Genomic DNA, 21,792 nt, shown 5'->3' with positions numbered 1-21,792 from the left:
TGGTGAGGATGCCGCAATCTACGGCACAGGTTTCTTTTTTTGGCCTCTAAGCTCACGTGGGAATTATTCCGACATGGCTTGAGAAAGCCGACGTATAACACCGGGTGTGTTAGCAGCTGGCGAGAAAGATTTGGCGTGTAAGCTAGACTTTCTGGGCTACGGCTGTAAATGGCCCAATATTATCATCAGGATAGAATAAATTTAATTTATAGCGCGGGCGTAATTTTGGCTTAAAGACCGCAGAAACCTAGGTTGTAGTTAGGTTTTAGCGTACAACAAAATTCGGTCTCTGAACGCATAATAATGTATACATCTTCTCCCTTTGACATCTGCTTATTCTCTCTATTTGTCTTGGCTGTCAGCTTTTGTGTCACGCACATGTCTTAAGACAGTAAATCGCGTCGCGAGGAAGATGCTTACTTGTTTCCAAACCGAAACCAGGGCTGATTTCAGCAAGCCCGTCAGCTAATTCTCCCTTATCAAGCCCTGAGCCACGCAGTAGTATCGTTGACGTAACGCGTGAGTGGGACGTTTACATTAAACGGATGGTAGCCTGTAGAGGCATCGACAGCGTTATTTGACGCAAATTCTACCACTGGATGCATTGAGCTCCAGCGCTGTAGTATTTGTGCTCACAAGCTGTGAAGAATTTCTTTAATAAAGCGATTGACACGTTCAATCTGATCATCGGTCTGCGGATGGTCCGCGGTGGACATGTTCAATTTGGTGCCAAGCATTCGGAAAAAAGATTTCCAGATTTTACCCGTGAAGCAGGGGTATTGAGCTGACCGGAAAACCGCGCTATCGATGCACGCGATCGATAAACAGCCGTGTTCTATCTTCACCATCCATGCTGTCCGCCACAGCCGCTAAATGATCAATTTTGCACAATCGATCAACAAAGACAACTATGCCGGTGTTGCTACCGGCCGAATCTTTCGGTAGGCTGAAAACAAAATCCATACTAATGAATGGACTCCTAGCACCCTGTGGGTATGGGCAGACTGGCCAGTGGCGTAGCAGCATGAGCCGAGGGTTTATACTGTTGGCAAGTTCGGCATGTGGGAACGTATGCACCTACCCAATTGTAAGTCTTGGGTCACCAATAAATCTGGCTTACAAAGCCGTGGGTCTTTTCTCTACCGAGATATTCTGTGTTACACACAGAATTAAAAACTTTCAATTCTCGTCATGAGGTACAACGATGCACAGAGTATCCGCAGCACCCGTGCAATAAAGTAGCGGTCGTTATCGATAGAGAATTAATGCAACTTCGCACGCAAACGTGCCGGCATTTTAATGCCCGACTTAATGCTCCTTAAAGCTTGTAGCGAAGCTAAATGCTGTGCATCCTTGGCGTAAGCCAAACGGAATAATTCAGTAATAGGCGACATTATAGTCGTTAAATGAGGAACTCATAATTCGGCCTGCGTAATAACGCATTAACCTGAGCATTCTGCTTGCCAGGCTTATACTTCACCTCGAAATTGTATTCGGCGAGAAAAGATAGCCATCGGGCCATTCTCTGTGACAGATGGGGCGACTTAGTAGCAGTGCGTAATGTGGCGTGATTTGTATATACCTCAAACGGCTTAGTGTCTACCAAATGGACTCGGAATTTAACAAGAGCACAGTTCATTGCAAGTAATTATTTGTCTCGAAATGGATAATTCTTCTATGCAGCTATAAGCTGACTCCAATTACACGTCCACGCCCATCATTATCTGTTTGTAACAGAGCACCCCCGATGGCAAAATCCGATACGTCAAAGACGACGCTGAAAGGCCAATTTGGATTTGGCAGTGCCAGAATCGGGGCATGGATAAGACTATCCTTAACTGCTTTTATAGCATTATGCTCTGCGCTAGTCCAGCACCAATCTGTATCCTTTCTAAGGAGATTAGATAATGGCCTAGCCATATCAGCGTAATTTTCGCTACTTTTATGTATAATAACTGGCGAGCCCCACCCGCTTACGCAAATTCTTTTGGTTATAAGGAACCGGCCAATCTACTATGGCTTTTTCGTAGCAAGATCCGCTTTAAGGCTTGCTTCCCAACGAAGAACCCAAAGAAATATATTTCTTCTGCGCCAAAAACCCATCTAGTTGCATTGACATACAATTTTTTTGTACGCAATCACACGAACACTGCTTGTAAATGGTCTATGTGGTTTTCCATATCCGTTTGACCGTGTTCCGCACGACTGTGAACAAATATGCAATTAAGTAAGTATTTGCATAACCTCGATGAGGGCGACTCAGTTGCGTTGCTAGTCGATTAAATGTAGCCGGGGCGTTGAAAAACCCTTATGGTATAACCAACCACTACGATAGCATACCGCTCGGGTGCTAACGATGTAAGTGTAATATCGCTAGATCGCATAGGCAGTTCGTTTTAAACATCGACTAAGTCAAATGCACTGTACATCGTAAATCCAATCATATTGTTCTGGGGAACGTTTTATAGGAATGCGGGTATACTGGCAACATTAAGCTTATTATAAGCATGTACAGAGCGCCATTAACCATTTCGCTTTTCAAAACAAAAAAATCGGTATCGAGTGGGGAAAATCTCTATCTCGTACTATTCCAGCCTCGACCTAGCCGTGGGTCAATTCTCACAATCAATGCGGTCGTCCTATAAAAAAGGAAGTGATTGAATGCGTTCGTTCACCACTCTCCCTTTTTTTAGTTGAGATGGTGCAGGAACAATTGAGACAGCAGCCCAAGGACTTGGAGCTTCTTACCGCCAGTATCAAACGGAGCAATAAATGTGCTGGGCTATTGCACCTAGAAGATTAGCTCGCGCATGACTTGCGGGTCCATTCCTTGACGAATGTGGGTCGCGGGTGGCGGAAAATGTCTAGAGGGGAGTCGGCGACCCAATTATGGTGTTTTTTTATGACTACGCGGACAGCCCTTCAGATCGGGAGTCGCTAGTCCCGGCGGATGTCTGGGGAGGCAGTGACACGCTCGGTATGGCCGCCACCTTTCTGCGACGCACTATTTACGTTCTTCACTTTGGGGTTCGTCGGGAGCAGTGGAGTTGTCGAAAATTTATCCCTCAGAGAACGGCAAGTCCGTCGAGTCGGCTACCGAATAAATTCTTTCGGTCTTAGGATCTAAACCTGATTGCGGTGCTCGGCAAGAGAGACTGGTGCAGCGTATACTGGACGTTCAGGAGCACCTGGAGCGGAAGCGTGACCCCCAGTGGGTCACTGAACGCTTCCACCGAGATTTTCGGCACAACAACTGCCTAAGCCGCCTCTTCTGTGACCGCTGAGCTTGCAGCCGTCGATCCGCCATTTGACGAATCTCTTCCAGGCTGCTAAAAAAAGTTTAGCTAGGTCGTCAACACCTTGAAGCTCTGCCTTCTTTGCCTCAATGCCACCTGGCCCACGCAATTGTGCATCGGAATATTGACAACAAACTGCCGGATGCCCTAACAACCCACACTGCAGCCACTGGAGTCTAGGTCCGGCATCAGGGTGCTTGATAAGAATAAGCGTCCCAAACTAAAGCAGGCGCACCACCCCCTGCAAGAAAGTAGGACACCCAGCGAGGTGAAAGTGATTTTCCACGCCGTGGATGTCCGCGAGTTTGGAGTGCACGTGTCCATGTCCTCAATCTCAAAATCGGAGGCTATTTTGGATTGATGATAGGCCACAAGGCGCCCGATCTCGATAAACGCGACACGTTGTATAGATGCACCGTGTTCTCAGCCCGCGAGTGTCCCGGAAGGCCACCCGGCCTTCGTTGATGAAGCCAGACCGATCCCTGTTCCGTCTGGTGCGAATTCTTCAGCATGTAAACTCGACCTTGAAATGGGATGTGAACATAGTGCATCTGCCCAGCCGCATCCAGTGAAAAGAAGACGAAGTGAATGCTCCGCGTTGTGCTATTATAACTTATGGCTTTAGTCAGCTCTAACAGTCGATAAACCACCGGCAAGCTGACCCGCAACAGCTAAGCCGACTCCAAACCATTGCCGTGATGGCTTGCGTGGTCCGCTTTCTGACCAAAACGGCGTCCAGGGGAGAGATTGAGGACAAGTTGTCCTTCTACCTGCGCCTGAACTGTACTGTAGAGCTTTAGTCGCTCCTTACTGCCCATAATGGCCATGGCAAAGTCCGGCAATCGCCGGCACGCGGTCCGTACTTCCGCATTTTCCAAGATGATACGCCCTCCGTCATCCGGTCCTTCCCTCAACTGGTGGACGCTAATTGCCCGGACACGAGCGGTACAAAGCGCCTTTAGAGTCGCCGCCTCCTCCACTGAGAAACGAGTGGGGTCGAATATGAGATCCTCGAAGGCGATCCCAACCGACTGTGCTATTCCCGCTCCGACCTGCTGCGATCCGTGCCCACTGATTGAAAACTGGCGCGGTGGATTAGTATTGCTGGCTGGACAACTGTCGAATAATCTCCGTAGAGGGTTACCTTGCGAGCACAATTTCCATGCCGATCTTACGAGCTAGGCCTTTCCAGTCTACGTAGGTGCCTGGTTGCGTCACACAAACTTGCCGAAATATATTAAATAAACTGTCTACTTCCGATGTCCTAGGCTTAGAAAATCATTTCCGTTCCGGCGGCAACACCTCCAAGCGAACCGGAAGTCGCCAAAACTCGAGAGCAAACAGCTCCAGAATTGTCGGCCGCCAAACGGCTACGTGAGAAGGACCGTCCGACTCCTTCATTGCGCCGACGAACGCGTCAAACATGTCCCGAGCGGTCACCTGCTGCGACGAAAACAAAGATTTAATGTCTCCCACACGAATTCGAACCTCAAGGATCACCGCCTCAGGCGCCTTAGGCGCCCCAGGCGAAGTGGATTTTGCACCCCCAGGAAGGGTCGGCGCAACGGGATATAGCCTTGGTATCCCGTCAACCTTGGCTGGATCTAGGTTTGTCCCGAATGCCTCCTGCCCGACGTCCGGTTGAGGGATGGTACCGTCTCTGACCGAGACTGTAGAGAGGGCACCGTTGCGACGGCAAGGTAGCCGTCGTAAAAATATGCTGGCCGACGCCAGTTCATTTACAATTTATACTCCTCCGCTTGCACCGCAAATTGAAGAGTTAATTGGCAGTAGGGATTTGTATGGCCATTTAAGTCATCTAGCAAACAGACGTGCCACATAAAGCAATTGTTGTCGGCCAAATAGTGTTAGTACCAGCTTTTTCTTTCTCGTTGCCCCAGCTTTTGGTAAGCTTCGCACCCCATATAATTTTTACAAAAACAAGGACAAAAAAGCTTAAGTAATATATTTACCATTTTGCAGGTGCCCCAAATAATTCTTACGAAAATAATGATAAAGAAATATTATTTAGCCTATTTGCCATTTTGCAGGTGCCCATGCTGTCCTTGAAGCAATGGATACAGGTCTCGACAGGTGACACGCTTGGTGTATGTCTACCGCTTGAGAAAGCATGAGATGAGCAGGAGCGCAAACTCAGCCAAAGCAATAACTGTCAGCAGACGCACAACTTTTTTGAGCAAAACTATCTTTATGGACAAATTTTAAAGAGAAAAAATCATGTCATGCATTGAAATTCAATGTCAATTTGAATGCATGATATGAAATTTACAAAATTCAAAACGAAAATTTCATCTCATGCTTTGAAATTGAATTTTAATGCATGACGTGATTTTTTCTCTTTAAAATTTGTCCATAAAAGATAGTTTTGCTCAAAAAAGTTGTGCGTCTGCTGATAGTTATTGTTTTGGCTGAGGTTGCGCTTCTGCTCATCTCATGCTTTCTCTATAGTAGACAGACACCAAGCGTGTCATCTATTGAGACCTGTATCCATCGCTTTAAGACAGCATGGGCACCTGCAAAATGGTAAATAGGCTAAATTAATTTCTTTGTCCTTATTTTGTAAGGATTATTTGGGTAGGTACGTTTACCAAAAAGCTGAGCTTATATGTACCGACACCCTTTATAAAATTGGCATTTTCTGCTTTTCCTTTGTTGGGCATATGTATGAAAAGTCACAGTACATAAAAACTCAATTTTCGTAACTTCTTAAAATCGGTTTAAACTCTAGCTTCTTGTATAGACCTACCCTGGTGTCGAGACATATATGATTGCGGACCGGTTTAAAGCCAGTATTTATGGAAAGCACAAGTAGTGATACCGCAGCCTTGCTGAGCTACGCAATTGATGCGTGCGTGTGCTTATTAGTGCTTTTATTTAGTACAGCGCTATTCCAGCTACTTCGTGTCTACACGCGGAGAAGAGGGTACATCGAGATCCAGCAGGACGATCGCAGCATGTACTCGAATGTTTTACTAACTGCGTCGGACTCGTGGGAGAACATACGCGCTGCGGATTCTAATAAATTGGACGTCAATTCCATCTTAGTAGCCACATCGTAAAACTGGTGGCGCCTCTTGTAATCCATTGCATTATGCAATATCTAGTCTGAGCGGGTTTAGATCTACGACTCTTCTATGCAGCGTTTAATCAATCGAACAAGGCAAATGACAAGTAAGCGAGCACCAGTCACTTTTCTAGTAAAGCCAGCACTTCGTCAGCTGTTGCATTAAGAATGACAACAATATTAGCACAATGACCTTGTGTTTTATATGAGACATAAGAATTAACATACGAGAACGATTGACAGCATTTGGGATGTATTTCCACTCTGACGTCGGGTTGCGGTCGAAATCAAGTCGCACAATAGCTGACTCAGTTGGTGGAGCAAGCTTGCTAGCAAACGCGTTACGACTGGACAAGTGAGTGGCTTGTCTTGTTTGGCCTACGGATCCGAGTTTGCTTGGGTCACGATTGTGCGGCAAGCGAAATTTGGTAGTCGAGGAACACGGCGTTTCCTCTGGATCAAAGGAAGAGTCCAAGCAGGCTTCACTTCTACACGCTAGTTGCTTTGATAAAGTTTTACATTTTATAGAATTCGTGCTTTCTTCAGTCAGATTAGAATTTTGTGTGTCCATTGATGAGATGGAGGCGATAGGCGTCTCATTAACAATTTCTACAAGAAACCTGGTGAACGAATTTTCCTTTTTTTAAATTGATAATTTTTATGTAGTAGAGGAGAGTAAGAGACATACTTGGATGTTGTAAAGGGACCTTCCTCTTTGCGGTCCCAGTCGGATAAACCAAACTTGGCTTCCTCGATGGCTTTCCCTGCTTTTCCTTCGTCGTCAGCATAAAGAACGAGTCTTCGCGAAGCATAGAGAGACAAAAAGCCGTCCTGCCAAATTTTGCGCTTTTGTGTCAGGTGCCTTGTGTACATGCACTCGTACATCACTTCGAGCCGCGAGCCGAGAAAGTCACGCAAGTTGGTCATTATTGAACTTAAGCAATTTCACGCCAAAATTTTGAATTTATCTATTAATATGTGTATAACAAATTATTGATGCAGCTTGATTTCGGATATTCTTTGTAAGCTCAATATTTTTAAAAACGGAATTTAATTGCACCACCTTAGTCTAAGACTAACGAGTGGACTATTAATGATATAATGAGCCATTCGCAGTTTCACAGTACAAAATTGTTTAAACTTAGACATGCATGGCTTAATCTTTGAGACAAGCGTATGATTACTGGCAAAATCAACCAGGTTTATATCTTCAATACGTAAGATGACCTAGTAGCTGAATGATCGATATTAGACCCTTTATATATGCTGCACAAAAGATATTAGGCGCTTAGGGAGTATATAATGATGTAGCGTAAGCGTTGAAAAGTCCTTTAGATAACTCTACTTTTTTAGCAAAGTTGTAAACTTTTTTATTGCTAACGTAGGAGCACGTTCTCGTGCCAAAAGCGCTTCGTGACCTGGTCATGACTACAGCTCTTGCCACTTATAGTAGACATAATCATAATTTCATAGCTGCTTGATTTTTATTTATATCTCTTGCCGCTAATAGCAGACATCGTCATAATTTCCGAAGAAATAAAATCAGTTGATGAAACTCGCCAAACCCATATATAGCATTGCATAAATTTGCAATGAGCGGGTGCTTAAGCAATCGATTTTAATAACTGTCTAAGTTTAGTATATTATAAGCGTTTAGTACAAGCCGAAGTGAGCGTAGGTATTGACAATCATTTTTTTTGCATGCTCCTAGGTCAAATGGTTGTAATCGGCAAGATAGCGGAAAAGTATTGGCACCAAGCGATTGCATCACACAAAGTTTCAAAAATCAAATTATTTGATCAAATTTATTTGCTATTTTTCTTCTTGATCGCTACGAGTTGGCCTTCGACGCGCACTATCGCTAAAAGAAGCGGCATCAAAAAGCTTTCGTTTTACGAGGCAGCTTTGAGGTTCAAAGCTCGAAGAACTCCACTTAATCTGTTCAACTTCTGCTGTGTATTCTTGCCTGTATGGTGACCCGAATGTGTAGTCGTCTACAAGGGCGAGTTTAAAGACAAACCCGAAGTCTTTGCCACTGGTCAAAGCACGCTGAAGGCCTCCAGAAATAAACAGAATTCCATTGCTGTGTAGTTGACGAAGGAATTCTTCCACGTATAAATTCCACTTTGTTTTGGCCATGGTAGTTCACACGGTGCCTTGAAACTTGCACGGACCTTACAATAGCCATATTGCCCTTCAAAAATCTCGAGTTTTTGGAAATTTCACGTTCTTTTCATTGCTCGTCATGGTAAATAAAGTGAGATGACCACGACACAATTTTTCCGATTCGAAAACCGTGCAGCTCTTGGGGCCAAGGTGCTGTAGGGGGTACGATAAACTCCTCAGGAAGAATCGCATGCGGATATATTGATGCATAAATGCGAATCAATGGAGCCACGTGATCTTGGTACGGCCCATTTTCTAGTTTGTATCGAAAGCCAAAAGTCCCAAGCTGATCCGCGTTAAGACCAACCTCAGCAAAGTACTTGCCGCTCCCTTCCATCATTGCAATCGTCTCCCCTAATGGCAAACCATAGCATTGCTTTGGCCATGGAAACAAAGATGGAATAACGTAATGAGCTGGCATCGAATGTCCAATGTCAATGTCCAAATACCTTGGCAAACGTGCGGAGAGCATAGAAAACACTTTCTTTTTTTTTCATTTTTAGAGACAACACAAGCCTCGTTTGAATAAAAAGTTGTCATAGCAATGGCCACCATACGGCTCTCCGACCTATACGCACGTCACAATGTGCAGAAGTTCGTGTCCCCACGTCGTATAACGCTACGGAGACCGATACGGAACTACAAATGTATCGCGTAGAACCTTGTTTCAATTTTCATACACGTCGTTCGCAAGCAATACCTGATGTAACGGGTGTTACATGAAATTACACTTAGAGGTTTTTAATTAACATATTATCTAAAAGGTAGATGATATTTGGAGGATGTTACTTTATATAGTAATGTTCAGAATTCTTATCCATAAATACGTATAGACCATTATATCTATTTTTTACGCCGACTAATCAGCTGTACATGTAAACAAAAGAGAGAGACAGATAAGATAAGATAAGAATTTAGTTGCATGTTAAGTATTTGTTTATAATTAAGTTAGAGTTAACAGATAGAAAGAAGAGATACTTAATTATATTAATACAGTTTTCATTTTACCCTCTTTAAGCTAGTTACCTTAAAGANTGGTACGGCCCATTTTCTAGTTTGTATCGAAAGCCAAAAGTCCCAAGCTGATCCGCGTTAAGACCAACCTCAGCAAAGTACTTGCCGATCCCTTCCATCATTGCAATCGTCTCCCCTAACGGCAAACCATAGCATTGCTTTGGCCATGGAAACAAAGATGGAATAACGTAATGAGCTGGCATCGAACAATGTCCAAATACCTTGGCAAACGTAGCGAGAGCTAGAAAATTGTCGTTTTTTCTACCACTTTTTTTTCATTTTAATTTTTAGAGACAACACATGCCTCGTTTAAATAAAAAGTCGTAATAGCAAAATGGCCACCATACGGCTCTCCGACCTATATGCACGTCACAATGTGTCGAAGTTCGCGTCCACACGTCTTACAACGCTACGGAGACCGCTACGGAACTACAAATGTATCGCGTAGAACCTTGTTTCCATCTTCATATTGGTACACGTCATTCGCAAGCAATACCTGAGCTCTCCAGTCTCGTTCAGTTGCCTCGTGACGTTTCGAGTTCCATTGAGCAACAACTCCAAGATTAATACCCCAAGCATGTTCCGGCCAAGGTGCTTGCGAAGGTAAAATAAAGCTTGAAATTGTATCTCGCGGATGAAATTTTGCATACAAAATGATCAGAGCAGCTCCCAGGCCCATTGTGAAAGCGGTAAAGAAAATGATAATTGACTCAACTGGTCTACACTTTGTCCAACCTCGGCAAAAAATGTGCCCATTAACTTTATCATGTCACCGATTTGTCCTAGTGGCCAATTCCACAATGATTGTGGCCATGGTAAAAATGTTGGCACGACAAAATAACGCTTGTCATGTGATGGGCTGAAGTTGCCCTAATGTTACACACTCCCCATTAAGTACACTTGTTGCTCTTAAGGGGATGGTCAATTACTTAAATAAAGTAATTAGGCCCACCACTCGGGTGTGGTTCATATTTGTGACGAATTCTTGTGTATGCGATGCACATCGGTCCATTCACATTAGGGGGGATGACGCCTAGCGTCATCCGTTACGTGAGGTATCTAGAAAGATACGCTCGCAATTCGTATTAGTGCTATATATAGAAATGACATTTTTAATGAAAAAATAGGTACTTATGTTTGATGCGATCAAATATAGATCAGTCTAGAAACTATTTTATTTTTATTAATTGCGCACGAGTAGCCGTATTACCGTTTCCGTGACGACCCTTTACTAGAGTACTTAGCGCGTTGGGTGAGGTTGCTAAGGCGCCCACCACAACTACCTCACTGCACGCACGAAAAGCCGGTCAAACCATTTCCTCGCTGTGCTAGGGCGTGTGCTTAAGTAGAGCGTGGCCGCATTAAAACGTGCCCGCCTACACTTGGCAGCACTTAAAATTCTTCTCACGACACTCATCTGTGCGTGTGTACGTGTGAAGATGAGCCTCATTAACGATTGGGTTCATTTTCCCCACCTCAACGAACATCTTTGGGAGGTGGCAGGGCTTAAGGCGCAGGTACTTGATGAACAAGCTCTGGTATCTTAACAGTCCGAGTTAGTGAGAAAGCTCATGATCCGGCCTGCGTGATAACGCGTCGGCCAAAGGCTGACGTAATCGTCACGTGGTATACCTTGCGCCTCACCGAGCAGGCTCGTGATTATGTTCGACCAGGCTCCTGGGTAGTCCTCCTGAGCAAGATGTTGCTCATTTGAAGTAGTTTGAGGCATTCGTGCTCGGACAGGGGAGGGTCGCGTCTGAGGCACAGGGCCATGCTGCGGCCGAGCCCGTCACTCAGACTCAGGATGAGCTGAGGCATGAGCATTTGGCTCGGAGCGAGGCTCTCAACAGGACCGTTGAGATGCTCTTTGCCCGGCCGCATCAGATGAGCCCCATTCGGATGGATAGCGCTAAAGTACAAGGCTATAACCAGGTGATGACCATTTTAGTAGATTCTGGTGCATCACAAAATTTTGTAATACTTGCGGCTCTAAGAAAGAGACAGGCGATGTATGAGTCGCTTTGCAAGAATGACAAGCGAGAAGAGGCAACCGTTCGTTTAGCGAACGGCGCGCTCGCTGCCCAGTCAAAGGTTGTGGTAAGTGCCTTTGCCCTTTGGCAAGGGAGTCCTCTTGCTTGACATCTTTGCTCCAGCAGGGACCCTGGCAAAACATCGAGCCATTAAATGGCCGCGCTTGCCGCATTTATAGCAGACAACGTCTGCATTGCCAAACTCCATGGGAGTGGCATCTGACCTCTAGGCCGACGGCTTATACCAAGCTGTCGCCGAGGAACTGTTGTAGGATTGCTCCTTATCGGATACAACTTGGATTGCCTCTTCCATCGTCGATGGCACCTTTCTGAAGAGGGCCTGTCGTGATGGGCCATGCCGTAGCCCGTTCATAAAACGTGAGCACCTTAATGTGCTCCGGAATCGGACCTTCGGTAATGAACGCTGACAGCGAGCGCATCTCTTGCATATATACATATTTTTGAAGATATCGCTTCGCCTGTCGCGCTCCAAAGAAGCGCGCCTGAGCAACAATTCGTTATGCGGCGGCTTATACATGGCGCGAATCTTTTCCTTGAAGATCGCCCATGTAGGGAACGCCTTTCTGTCCGCCATAAGCGCCAAGTAAGCCCACTCCGGAGCCTAACCGCGCAGGTGCGACATGGCGTACGACACCATCTGGCTGTCGTCCTCGATGAGCTGCGCGATACCGCAATGTTCCACGGCTAACAGCCAGTGGACAAACGTGTGCACTGCAGTTGCATCGAACTTGGGCGGGTTCGAAGAACGAATATCCGACAGATTAGGACGATCGAAGGAATGTCTAGACGAGTAATCTTTGGATCAGCTCCTAGTAAAGAGTACGGGTCTTCGAACGAGGTGTTTGGGGCCGTCAAAGATGAAATTGCGGAGGCATCCTCAGTTGAGGTGCTTTGGCAACTCTTTAAATCTGCCGGGAGATATTAAATATCCCGGAGATGTAGTGGGATCTGTTCCTTGCGAAATTTAAGGAAGGAAAGATCCACGAAATAGTCGCACCAGTTCCAGAAGAGAACTTGGTGAACTGTTGCTCGTAGTCCACAATGGACGAGAGCGTCTTAGAAACGGACAAAAAGAAACAGCTCGCTGCCCGAGGCTGGGATGCCTTGATAAACAGTCCGTTCTTTGAGGTTTTGTGGGAACATCGCGATGTGTTCCCTAAAGAAGTGCCGAGCCGCCTACCAGCAGATAGGGGCATCGGGCAAGAAATAGACCTCGAACCTGGCACCAAGTATTGTGTGACCAGGCAACGGCCGTTGCCGAAAGAACGAGTCAATTATATCGACGAGTTCTTCGACAAGCGAGCCAAGGCGGGACGTGTGCCTGAGAGCAAATCACCTCCCTGCAGCCTGACCTTTTGTGTGCGTAAAGCCATAGGTTGACGTAGGATTGGCCATTCCTTTTCTGATTTTACCTTGTCTGGGTCTGCACGTACACCATGTGTACCTACGATACAACCCAGCACAGGTATCTTACGGGACCCCTATCACGCACATTTGCATGTTGACGTACAATTGGGCATCCTTCACAGTCTGCAACAGCGTCTAAATGACGCTTGTGCGACTCTATTGCGCTCAGCCCGTCCTCGGCCCTACTATGCATGAATACATCGTCAAAGTAACGGGGCGCGTAGGCACGGTGCTGACGCATCACGTGAGCCACCACCCGGTTGAATGTCGCCGGTTCGCTTTTTAACCCTTGGGGCATCATAAGCCACTCCCAAAGCATACCGCTTGGGGTACTTACAGCTGTTTTGGCTACATCGGACTCTCGCATAAGTACCTGATAGTAGCCATCCTTCAAATCTAATGCGGAATAGTAGTTGACTTTCCCACAGAGTTCAACAAAACATCGTTTCGCGGGATTGGCGTTTGCGCTGGTATGGTCGCCGTGTTCAGCTTATTGTAAGCATAAATCACGCGCCATCCTGTGAAGGCTTTGCGCCAATTTCTAGGGATCGCTAATTACTTGCATTAATATAGCAAGAATGATGCTGAGCAAACTAATTCATTATCTGACCTCATTAAGAAGGACACAGAATAGGTTTCGTTAATAGAACTAGATAATGCGCTCAAAATAGTTAAGCAATCTCTTGTAAAGGCACCGGCCTTGGTATTACCAGACGCGGATAAGCCCTTAACCGTCGTCTGCGATGCAAGTAATTCTGCAATCGGCAGCGCGCTGATGCAGAAGGATGACGAAGGCGTTGATCGCGTCATCTCTTATCTGTCCCGGCTTTTCAAATTCGCGGAACTCAATGAAAATGTGCATGTGAAAAAGCCTCTGTCAATAAAGTATGCTCTTGTCAAGTTTCATGTAAACCTATTAGGCACCGAACCATTTGTGGTTTATACGGATCACGCATCACTGCTCACTGCAATAAACTCACCGCACCTCTCGCCCAGAATGGCAAGATGGCTCACATTCTTCTCTAAAATTGGTTTCAAAATTAAAATTAAAGCCGGGTAAGTCGAATGTCTTGGCTGACGCTTTATCGCACAGACCAGACTTCGAGGTTAGACACCAGGAAAGTGTGTCTAGTGCGAAAGCACAATTTCAGCCGTCGACGTTGGCAGCCATGAAGTCATACCACGTGACGAGCTCATTGGTCGCTAAAATTTAAGAGAGCTACAGTCAGGATGACCACTGTCGCCTGCTGTTGGATCACTTCGTTGGAGGAAAGGTTTTCCTTCCGTCGCACCTGAAAGCTAAGCTAAATCGCTTTAGCTACAAGCGATAGCCTGTTATGGCATCAGCTGTCACCGTGTGATCCCTTGAGAATCTATGTGCCTCATGACACATATCTCAAGCTGATGATCCTTCACGAGCTCCATGATGCGCCATCTAGTGGGCATCCAGGCCGTGAAAAGACATTCTTACGAGTGTCAGAGGAATTTTGGTGGCCAAGAATATTCGCTCTTGAGAACAGTGTCAGCGCATTAAGCCTGCACCGTCCAGCACTGCGCCACTAAAGCCGCTACTGATTCCAACCAACTATTGGAAGGCAGTAACTCTGGACTTCATGTTTGGCATGCCGCCCGATCATAAGGGTCGGACAGGGCGAGTCGTCATTGTAGACAGACTGAGCAAGATGGTGCATTTAGCACCATATAAGACATCGATCACAGGCAAGGAGGCAGCTCTCTTTTTCCTGGATCATGCATAACGACTACACATGATGCCTGAGTCCATAGTATCGTACAGGGTTCCACATTTTTTTACGTCTGGTTTTTGGCGACATGTATTTGAGCAGCTAGGAAGCAAGCTCATCACGTCAACCGCAGATCATCCCCAGACCGACGGCTAAACAGAACGTGCCAATCGGGTCGTGGTGGATGTCTTGCGCACTATAGCTCCTCCCAAAGAGTGGAGCAAGCAAATGCTCTTTGTGGAGTTCGCTATAAGTAACAGTGTCTACGGCAGTACAGGTGAGACACCGATTTATTTTAACAGACTGCGTCATCTACGGACGTCAGTCTCGTTTGTGCGCAGCCCGAGTCTTAGTGGGGAGGGCCCCTCACTATGCTCGGTGCGAAAAGAGGTACATAGTTTCGTCAATATGACGATGACCCGTGAGGTATAATCTCAACGACAGAAACTTGTCCTAGTCACCCTGCTAATTAAGCAGTGATCAATGAAACTACGCCTTATGACCGACCTCTTGGCGGTATCATCGGCGAGTTTGAATCTAAAAGCGTGAGCGAGGCTCAACGCGTTGTGGATGAGCGATTAGCCATCACACGTAAAGTGCGTGACGCAATGGCAAGCGCACAGGACAAGCAAAAAGAATATGCGGACCGAAATGGTCGCAAAAATAATGAACGCTTTAGAGTGGGTGAAAACGAACTATTAAGAACTGCTACACTACCCAAGAGCGCAATTTCTGTACTACATGGTGGTACAACGAAGTTATTGCCGCGTTTCATTGGACTCTTTACGGTGGTAGAAGAGGTTGGAGACCTAAATTATAGGCTTACCCTTTCCCCGTATATGAAGACGCACCCGTATTTTCTGTTGGTCTTCTGAAACAGTATGTAGACCCAAATGAGGTCACATATCCCCATCCGGCTAAAGAGACCGATGGTGACGCAGACTGTTAGTCGAGCGTCGTTCGGGTGAGGGGGACGGTGAAGGCGAAAAGCTATCGGACCGACTCCTCCCACCACGAACAGGATATGGAGAGCGAAAGACATCACGCGAGTAACGCGGATCACTCAACTTTATTCTCTCAAAAAGGTCCAAGCGAGTCTTCAGGCGTTCATAACCCTGACGAGCCTTCGCTCGGACATCAACGAGATCCGAGGTCAGTCGCGAGGCTCGACCCTCGAGATCCACAATACGTCGTTCAGCAGCACTAAATGCCTGTGACTGAACGGGAGAAGGTAAGGCAGCCGCGAGTAGGTGGGCGAGATCGCCGCTTCTGTCCGGCGCCGCCTGCACTGATAGATGCGGGTGGAAATCAACGCTTTCTTGTTGGGAGGATGCTTGTGAGGCAAATGTATCAGATCCTCATCCAAATGAAAAGGTTTTCCAAAGCGTTTCGGCTCTCGGGAACCGATCGATACCTGCGTATGATGTGCCCGGCTTGGTGGCTGCCTACGAAAAGAAGCACCACCTGAGGCCTCTTCGCTAGTCTTAAATGGACTAGCAGAAGCAGCATTGTGAGAAGAAACAAGGGGCACAGAACCGCCAATGATTTCTTTTCACGCAAGCGGGCGAAATTAATTTGTTGCGAACGCTGTTTCATCGCATCGGAATGCGGATGAATGCGGCGCAAGAATTCCGCCTCGTATTGGTCGGGCGTTTCATTTGAGCCCAACACGACGGGGTCAGGAAACTACGCCCAAGCGATTTTCCTTGACCCTTCCATGATTTAAAGACGCCAAATTGATCATGTGCGTCTAGAAGGGCGCTCTAGAAGCGACGCTCTTGACCCGTTTAAACGAGGCCATTAAATTGGTGGGGGCATCGGTGATATGCCACCCGTCAGATAGCCACGTTCTAAACGACTGGCTTGTGACACTGACTGAGCACGTCCACGTGTCGTCGGTGGAGCTTTAGGCTCAGAATCCTTTATGTTAAAAACGATTATGGATAATGGTCTGAGCATAAGGCGTTGTGGTTTTACCGAACGGAGAAGCGACTGCCCTTTATAAACAGCGCTCTCATTAATGGTCGCTGCGCTATCCAGTGCAGACGACTAGACAGCATTCCTAAATGTTGCTTTCTCCATGTTGTAAGCCATGAGAGAAGTTTGGATGGGCAATATTGCACCATCATCCTTCCTAATGAGCTCGTTGTCCACATCACTACTATGAGGTGACGGCAACGGTGCCAACTCATTGTAGTCGACAATGAGCGACGGATCAACATCCTCACTGCTAAAATAGGATGGATCCTTTAGCCCTGTTAACGCGACAGCAGCAGTAGCTGTCCGCGTTTCGACTAAGTTATTGGACGCTGCCGGCGTGTTAACGCGCCGCGTGCGCTTAGTGCGAGGTTGAGTGGGCGTCTTCGCAGACGACCCACCAACACGACCCCTTTTCAGTGGCATCTTTGGCGCCGTGTCTGTTAAACACAGGTCGCTAGAGTGATTGAGAGAACTAGCGGCGCGTACACCAGCTCGCAGATCCTCTTTCCTTTGACGAAATAAATGTAAATTCATTATTAAGGGGTGGTGGTGTAACGGGATAAAGTTGCCTTAATGTTACACAGTCCCCGTTAAGTATACTTGGTGTACTTAAGGGGATGGTCAATTACTAAATTATAGTAATTAGACCCAACACTCGGGTGTGGTTCATATTTGTGACAAATTCTTGTGTATGTGATGCACATAGGTGCATTCACGTTAGGAGGGATGGCGCCTATCGTCATCCGTTACGCGAGGTTTCTAGAAAGATACGCTCGCAATACATATTAGTGTTATCTATAGAGATGACATTTTTGGTTGAATTTTAATCAAATATAAGTCAGTCTAAAAATTTCTTTATTCTTAGTAAGTGCGCACGAGGACCCGGATTAATGCTCCCGTGACGACACTCTACTAGAGTACTTAGTGCGTTGGGTGAGGTCGCTAAGGCGCCCACTACTACTACCTCGTGTGCTAGGGTGTGTGTCTAAGTCGAGCATGGCCGCATCAAGACGTGCCCGTCTACATGACATCACACAGTCAAAATGATTGAAAATATAATCTGAAAACGGCAACAATGGATTATAAGCGCCTTGTCGACTTTTCTGAAAAAAATGGCGTAATCTAGCAACAGCACTATTAGCTAGCACTACGTGGCCACCATAGCAATAACCCTTGTGCAATCGATGCAAAATCTGAGCAATGTCTATTCCACACGATTATTTAGGCCATGCAGATTGCGACGGAAAATCAAACGAAGTGTAAATTGACTGTTGTCCATGCAATTGTTTATTCATTTTCACGGCTGCAACAACTTGTATGCTCCACCGGTGTTCAATGTATTTAATGGGATGAGTATTCCATCGAACGATGGTTCCAAGCTTTATCCTCCACTGCTTCTTAAGCCACACAATGTCAGATGGTATGACAAAACGATCTTATGTGATTCCAGATAAACAATCGTGGCCTCGAAAGATGTGTGCCCCCCTTGCGTTAGGAAGGCTTGGGGCAAAAAATCCAGGGCGTATGGCTATAGAAACAAGCAATCGAAATCACGCAACGAAGTTCACGAGGCATCAACATATAATAAACGATCTATGCTCACAATGGAAGCTTCCAATTTATTTGGCTTTATTGACCTTTGTAAAACTGTTTGGGGATTGCAATCTCGGGAATTATTTACGGTTCCATCGGAAGATCCCTAGCCACGACAGACTTGAAATCTGCCTCTTGGAGCTCAAATTGCAGTTTTTCAAGAAAATGGCACTGACTATAAGCAGATTGAGCAAATTGCCGACCGTTTGAATGCCCTTGGTTGTTCGCTAGCATTATCACAGATTGTGCAACGGGGTGTATCGTTACATCGAATTTACACTTAAAGGCAGCTTTTAATGTATTATCTTAAAGGTAAATAATATTTGGGGAATAATACTTTACATGGTAATATTCTAAAAGCTTTTTCCTTGGTAGATATAGACCATTATATCTACTTTCTCCGCGGTCCAGTCAGCGCTGGACGCGCGCAAAGAAAAAGTCAGATAAAGCTTTATTACATGTTTGTATTCGTTTATAATTAAGCTAGTATTAAGTAGATTGAAACAGAAGAACTTAATTTATTAAATACAGCTTAATTAATCCTCTTTAAAGCAAGCGTTTTAAAAAGAGTCTTTCTCTGCACGTACTAGTGTACATGAAGTGACGTGAGGCACCACTTGCACTGAAGCAGTGCAAAGTGGACTTGTAATGAAGCAGCACAAAGTGGACTTGTAATGAAGCAGTACAAGTCAGTGGTGCCCCGTTACACCTGGTAGCACTTTGAAGTCCGTCCAAGGACCACATTTCCCACATCTAACATAGACATGTTAGATGATAGTGGGATTACGCATTACGTTTCGCGTGATAACTACTCCTTTTCAAGTGACATAGAAAGGAGTGCGGTCGAACGAATGCGTTCGACCGTTGGAAACGATGCCATCTTGGCCATGCTGTCCGGTTTGAACAGAGATGCCCTCCATTCAGCCATCGCTAAGCTATACAACATAAACTTGACGAGGCGAAGGAGGAGGTTATCTTGCTTGATCAGCAAGGCTCTCAACAGGCCGACCTGTTGAGGTTAGAACAGGTACAGACTCGTGTACCTGGGATGACACACTCGCGTCGTCCCAAAACCTTTTAAGAGTGACATCTCTAAGTATAGGGGAGATGTCAATTTTAAAGGTTTTGGGACCTTAAGAAAGAGTCTTCTTCGACTCCCCTAAGTATAGAGAAGTCGAAGAAGACTCTTTCTCAAGATGGTTTGTTGAGTTGGACGATGCCATAAGGGCTCGTTACATCGTCGACGAACAAATGCAAGTCGCATTTGCTCAGTCAAATTTGGCAGGTCGTGCCAACCTTTGGGCACTAGGCCTTAAGCTGCGTGACCCATATTTCTTTGGATCGCTAGAGGCTTTTGAAGCCCGGCTTAAACAGACGCTGCAACGGTACCGGCTCAAACGCCGAAACCAAGAAAGACGTAATCATAGATGGTATATCGTAGAGTACCATCTTTTCGTCTATGGGTCTGATGGATGAATTTTATCACATCCTTACGCGTGAAAGGGACATCCCGTACACAGCAGGGAGCAGTCCCAGTGGGATGCTCTGGGAATGGCTAGTAATACCACAGGAGCTTCGTAACGTCCCTGCAACATTCAACAGATGCGTAAAGAATCTGTTGAAACCGGTGCGAGAATTTGCACCGAGTTATTTTGACGATAAATTCGTCTAAAGACGGGCCATGGACGGAAAGACGGACGTGGAAGCTCATAAAATCCACGTTCAGCAGGTTCTTAGACTTGTGCGAAAGCGTAAGTTGTACGCAAATCTCAAGAAGTGTATATTAGCTGCAAGTGAAAATTTACTTCTTGGGTGCATCGTCGGGACATACGGTGTGCGCCCTGATCCTGAAAAGACCAAGGCAATTACCCACTCGCCAGTTCCAGTTGATGTCAAGATACTTAAAACGTTCCTTGAACGAGCGGCGTATTTGCGCAAGTACTCGCACAATTTTACCGAGATGACAGTTCATCTCTCTCGTCTCTTGAAAAAAGACGAGAAATGGTTATGGAATGCTGATTGTTAGCGTTCCTTTGAAAGCATCAATAAAAGCTGGATGCAATCCTCCATCGCGGCGATTGCAGATCAAGATAGACCATTCTATGTGGTCTGTGACGCCAGCAATTTCGCTGTCGGCTGTGCGTTAATGCAATACGATACAGACAGCGCGTAGCGCGTCGTCTATTACCAATAGCGTCAGCTGCAACCAGCTGAACGTAATAACCCAGTGCATATCAAGATACTCCTTGCCATAAAATATGCACCGGCTAAACTAAAAAGTCTATTTCCTCGGAGATAGACCGTTCATCGTATATACGGACCGTGCGTCATTGCGCACGGCCGGCTGAAATAGCCCAGGCCTCTCGCAAAGAATAACGAGGTGCCTAACCTTCTTTGCGGAGCATAATTTCTCCGTGAAATTTAAACCAAGACGACTTAATGTCGTCGCTGATGCGTTATCAAGCAACACTTCGTTGTTCGGCGGCTGGTACATGGCGCGAATCTTTCCTTAAAGATCGCCCATGTAGGGAACGCCTTTCTGTCCGCCATAAGCGCCGAGTAAGCCCACTCTGAGGCCCTATCGCGCAGATGCGACACGGCGTACGACACCATCCGGCTGTCGTCCTCGATAAGATGGGCGACACCGCATTGTCCACGGCTAATAGCCAGTGGACAATCGTGTGCGCCGCAGTTCCATCGAACTTGGGCGGTCCATCCGAGTGGGCCTCGGCTGATGCGGCCGGGCAGAGAACATCACAACAGTCCTGTTGAGAGCCTCGCTCCGAGCCTGCTCATACCTCAGCTCATCCTGAGTCTGAGTGACAGACTCCGCCGCAGCATGGCCCTGTGTCTCGGACGCGCCCTCCGCTGTCCGAGCACGAATGCCTCAAACTGCTCCAACTGAGCAACATGTTGCTCAGGAAGACTACCCAGGAGCCTTGTTCACCAAGTCCCAGCGCCAAAAGCCCTGCCACCTCCCGATGATGTTCGGAGAGATGAGGAAAATGAGCCCAATCACTATTGAGGCTCATCTACACGTACACACGCAGAGATGAGGGTCGTGGGAAGGATTTCAAGTGCTACCAAGTGTAGGCGGGCACGTCGTAATGCGGCCACGCTCTTCTTAGACACACACCCTAGCACAGCGAGGAAGCGGTCAAACCTGCTTCTCTTGCGTGCCGTGAGGCAGTTGTGGTGGGCGCGTTAGCGACTTCACCCAACAAACTAAGAGCTCTGGTTAAGTGTCGTCATGGGAGCGGTAATCCGTCTCCTCGTGCGCACTTACCAAGTAGAAAGTAGTTTTCAGACTGATCTATATTTAACAGAATTAAATACAAATACCTATTTTTACCAATTAAAATGTTATCTCTATAGATATCATTTAATATGTATTGCGAGCGTATCTTTATGAATACCTCGCGTGACGGATGACGCTAGCCGTCATCACGGATGACGCT

The 21,792-nt window shown here is 46.3% G+C and overlaps 5 protein-coding genes across 5 annotated transcripts; 1 reads left to right on the top strand and 4 right to left on the bottom strand.

Annotated features, from left to right (window-relative positions):
* Positions 1-6,112: 6,112 nt before the first annotated feature.
* Positions 6,113-6,376, top strand: CCR75_004422 (uncharacterized protein; the record flags this gene model as incomplete). The annotated part of the gene is made up of 1 exon (XM_067962508.1): positions 6,113-6,376. The coding sequence occupies one exon, from the start codon at positions 6,113-6,115 to the stop codon at positions 6,374-6,376; it is 264 nt and encodes an 87-aa protein (XP_067821003.1).
* CCR75_004423 (uncharacterized protein) lies at positions 6,123-7,386 on the bottom strand. The gene is made up of 3 exons (XM_067962509.1): positions 7,070-7,386; positions 6,610-7,001; positions 6,123-6,535 (listed from the first exon to the last, which is right to left on the bottom strand). The coding sequence occupies exons 1-3, from the start codon at positions 7,306-7,308 to the stop codon at positions 6,504-6,506; spliced, it is 663 nt and encodes a 220-aa protein (XP_067821002.1). The 5' UTR covers positions 7,309-7,386; the 3' UTR covers positions 6,123-6,503.
* Positions 7,387-8,193: 807 nt separating this feature from the next.
* CCR75_004424 (uncharacterized protein) lies at positions 8,194-8,520 on the bottom strand (the record flags this gene model as incomplete). Its single annotated transcript, XM_067962510.1, has 1 exon — positions 8,194-8,520. One exon carries the CDS (start codon positions 8,518-8,520, stop codon positions 8,194-8,196), a length of 327 nt encoding a protein of 108 aa, XP_067820997.1.
* A 94-nt stretch (positions 8,521-8,614) lies between these two features.
* CCR75_004425 (uncharacterized protein) lies at positions 8,615-9,019 on the bottom strand (the record flags this gene model as incomplete). The annotated part of the gene is made up of 1 exon (XM_067962511.1): positions 8,615-9,019. One exon carries the CDS (start codon positions 9,017-9,019, stop codon positions 8,615-8,617), a length of 405 nt encoding a protein of 134 aa, XP_067820996.1.
* A 963-nt stretch (positions 9,020-9,982) lies between these two features.
* CCR75_004426 (uncharacterized protein) lies at positions 9,983-10,240 on the bottom strand (the record flags this gene model as incomplete). Its single annotated transcript, XM_067962512.1, has 1 exon — positions 9,983-10,240. The coding sequence occupies one exon, from the start codon at positions 10,238-10,240 to the stop codon at positions 9,983-9,985; it is 258 nt and encodes an 85-aa protein (XP_067820999.1).
* Positions 10,241-21,792: the final 11,552 nt, after the last annotated feature.

Source organism: Bremia lactucae, linkage group LG5, assembly GCF_004359215.1.
Source record: "Bremia lactucae strain SF5 linkage group LG5, whole genome shotgun sequence".
NCBI lineage: Eukaryota > Oomycota > Peronosporomycetes > Peronosporales > Peronosporaceae > Bremia > Bremia lactucae.
The sequence above is the reverse complement of the archived record's forward strand: the minus strand, read 5'-3'. Positions and strand labels throughout refer to the sequence as shown.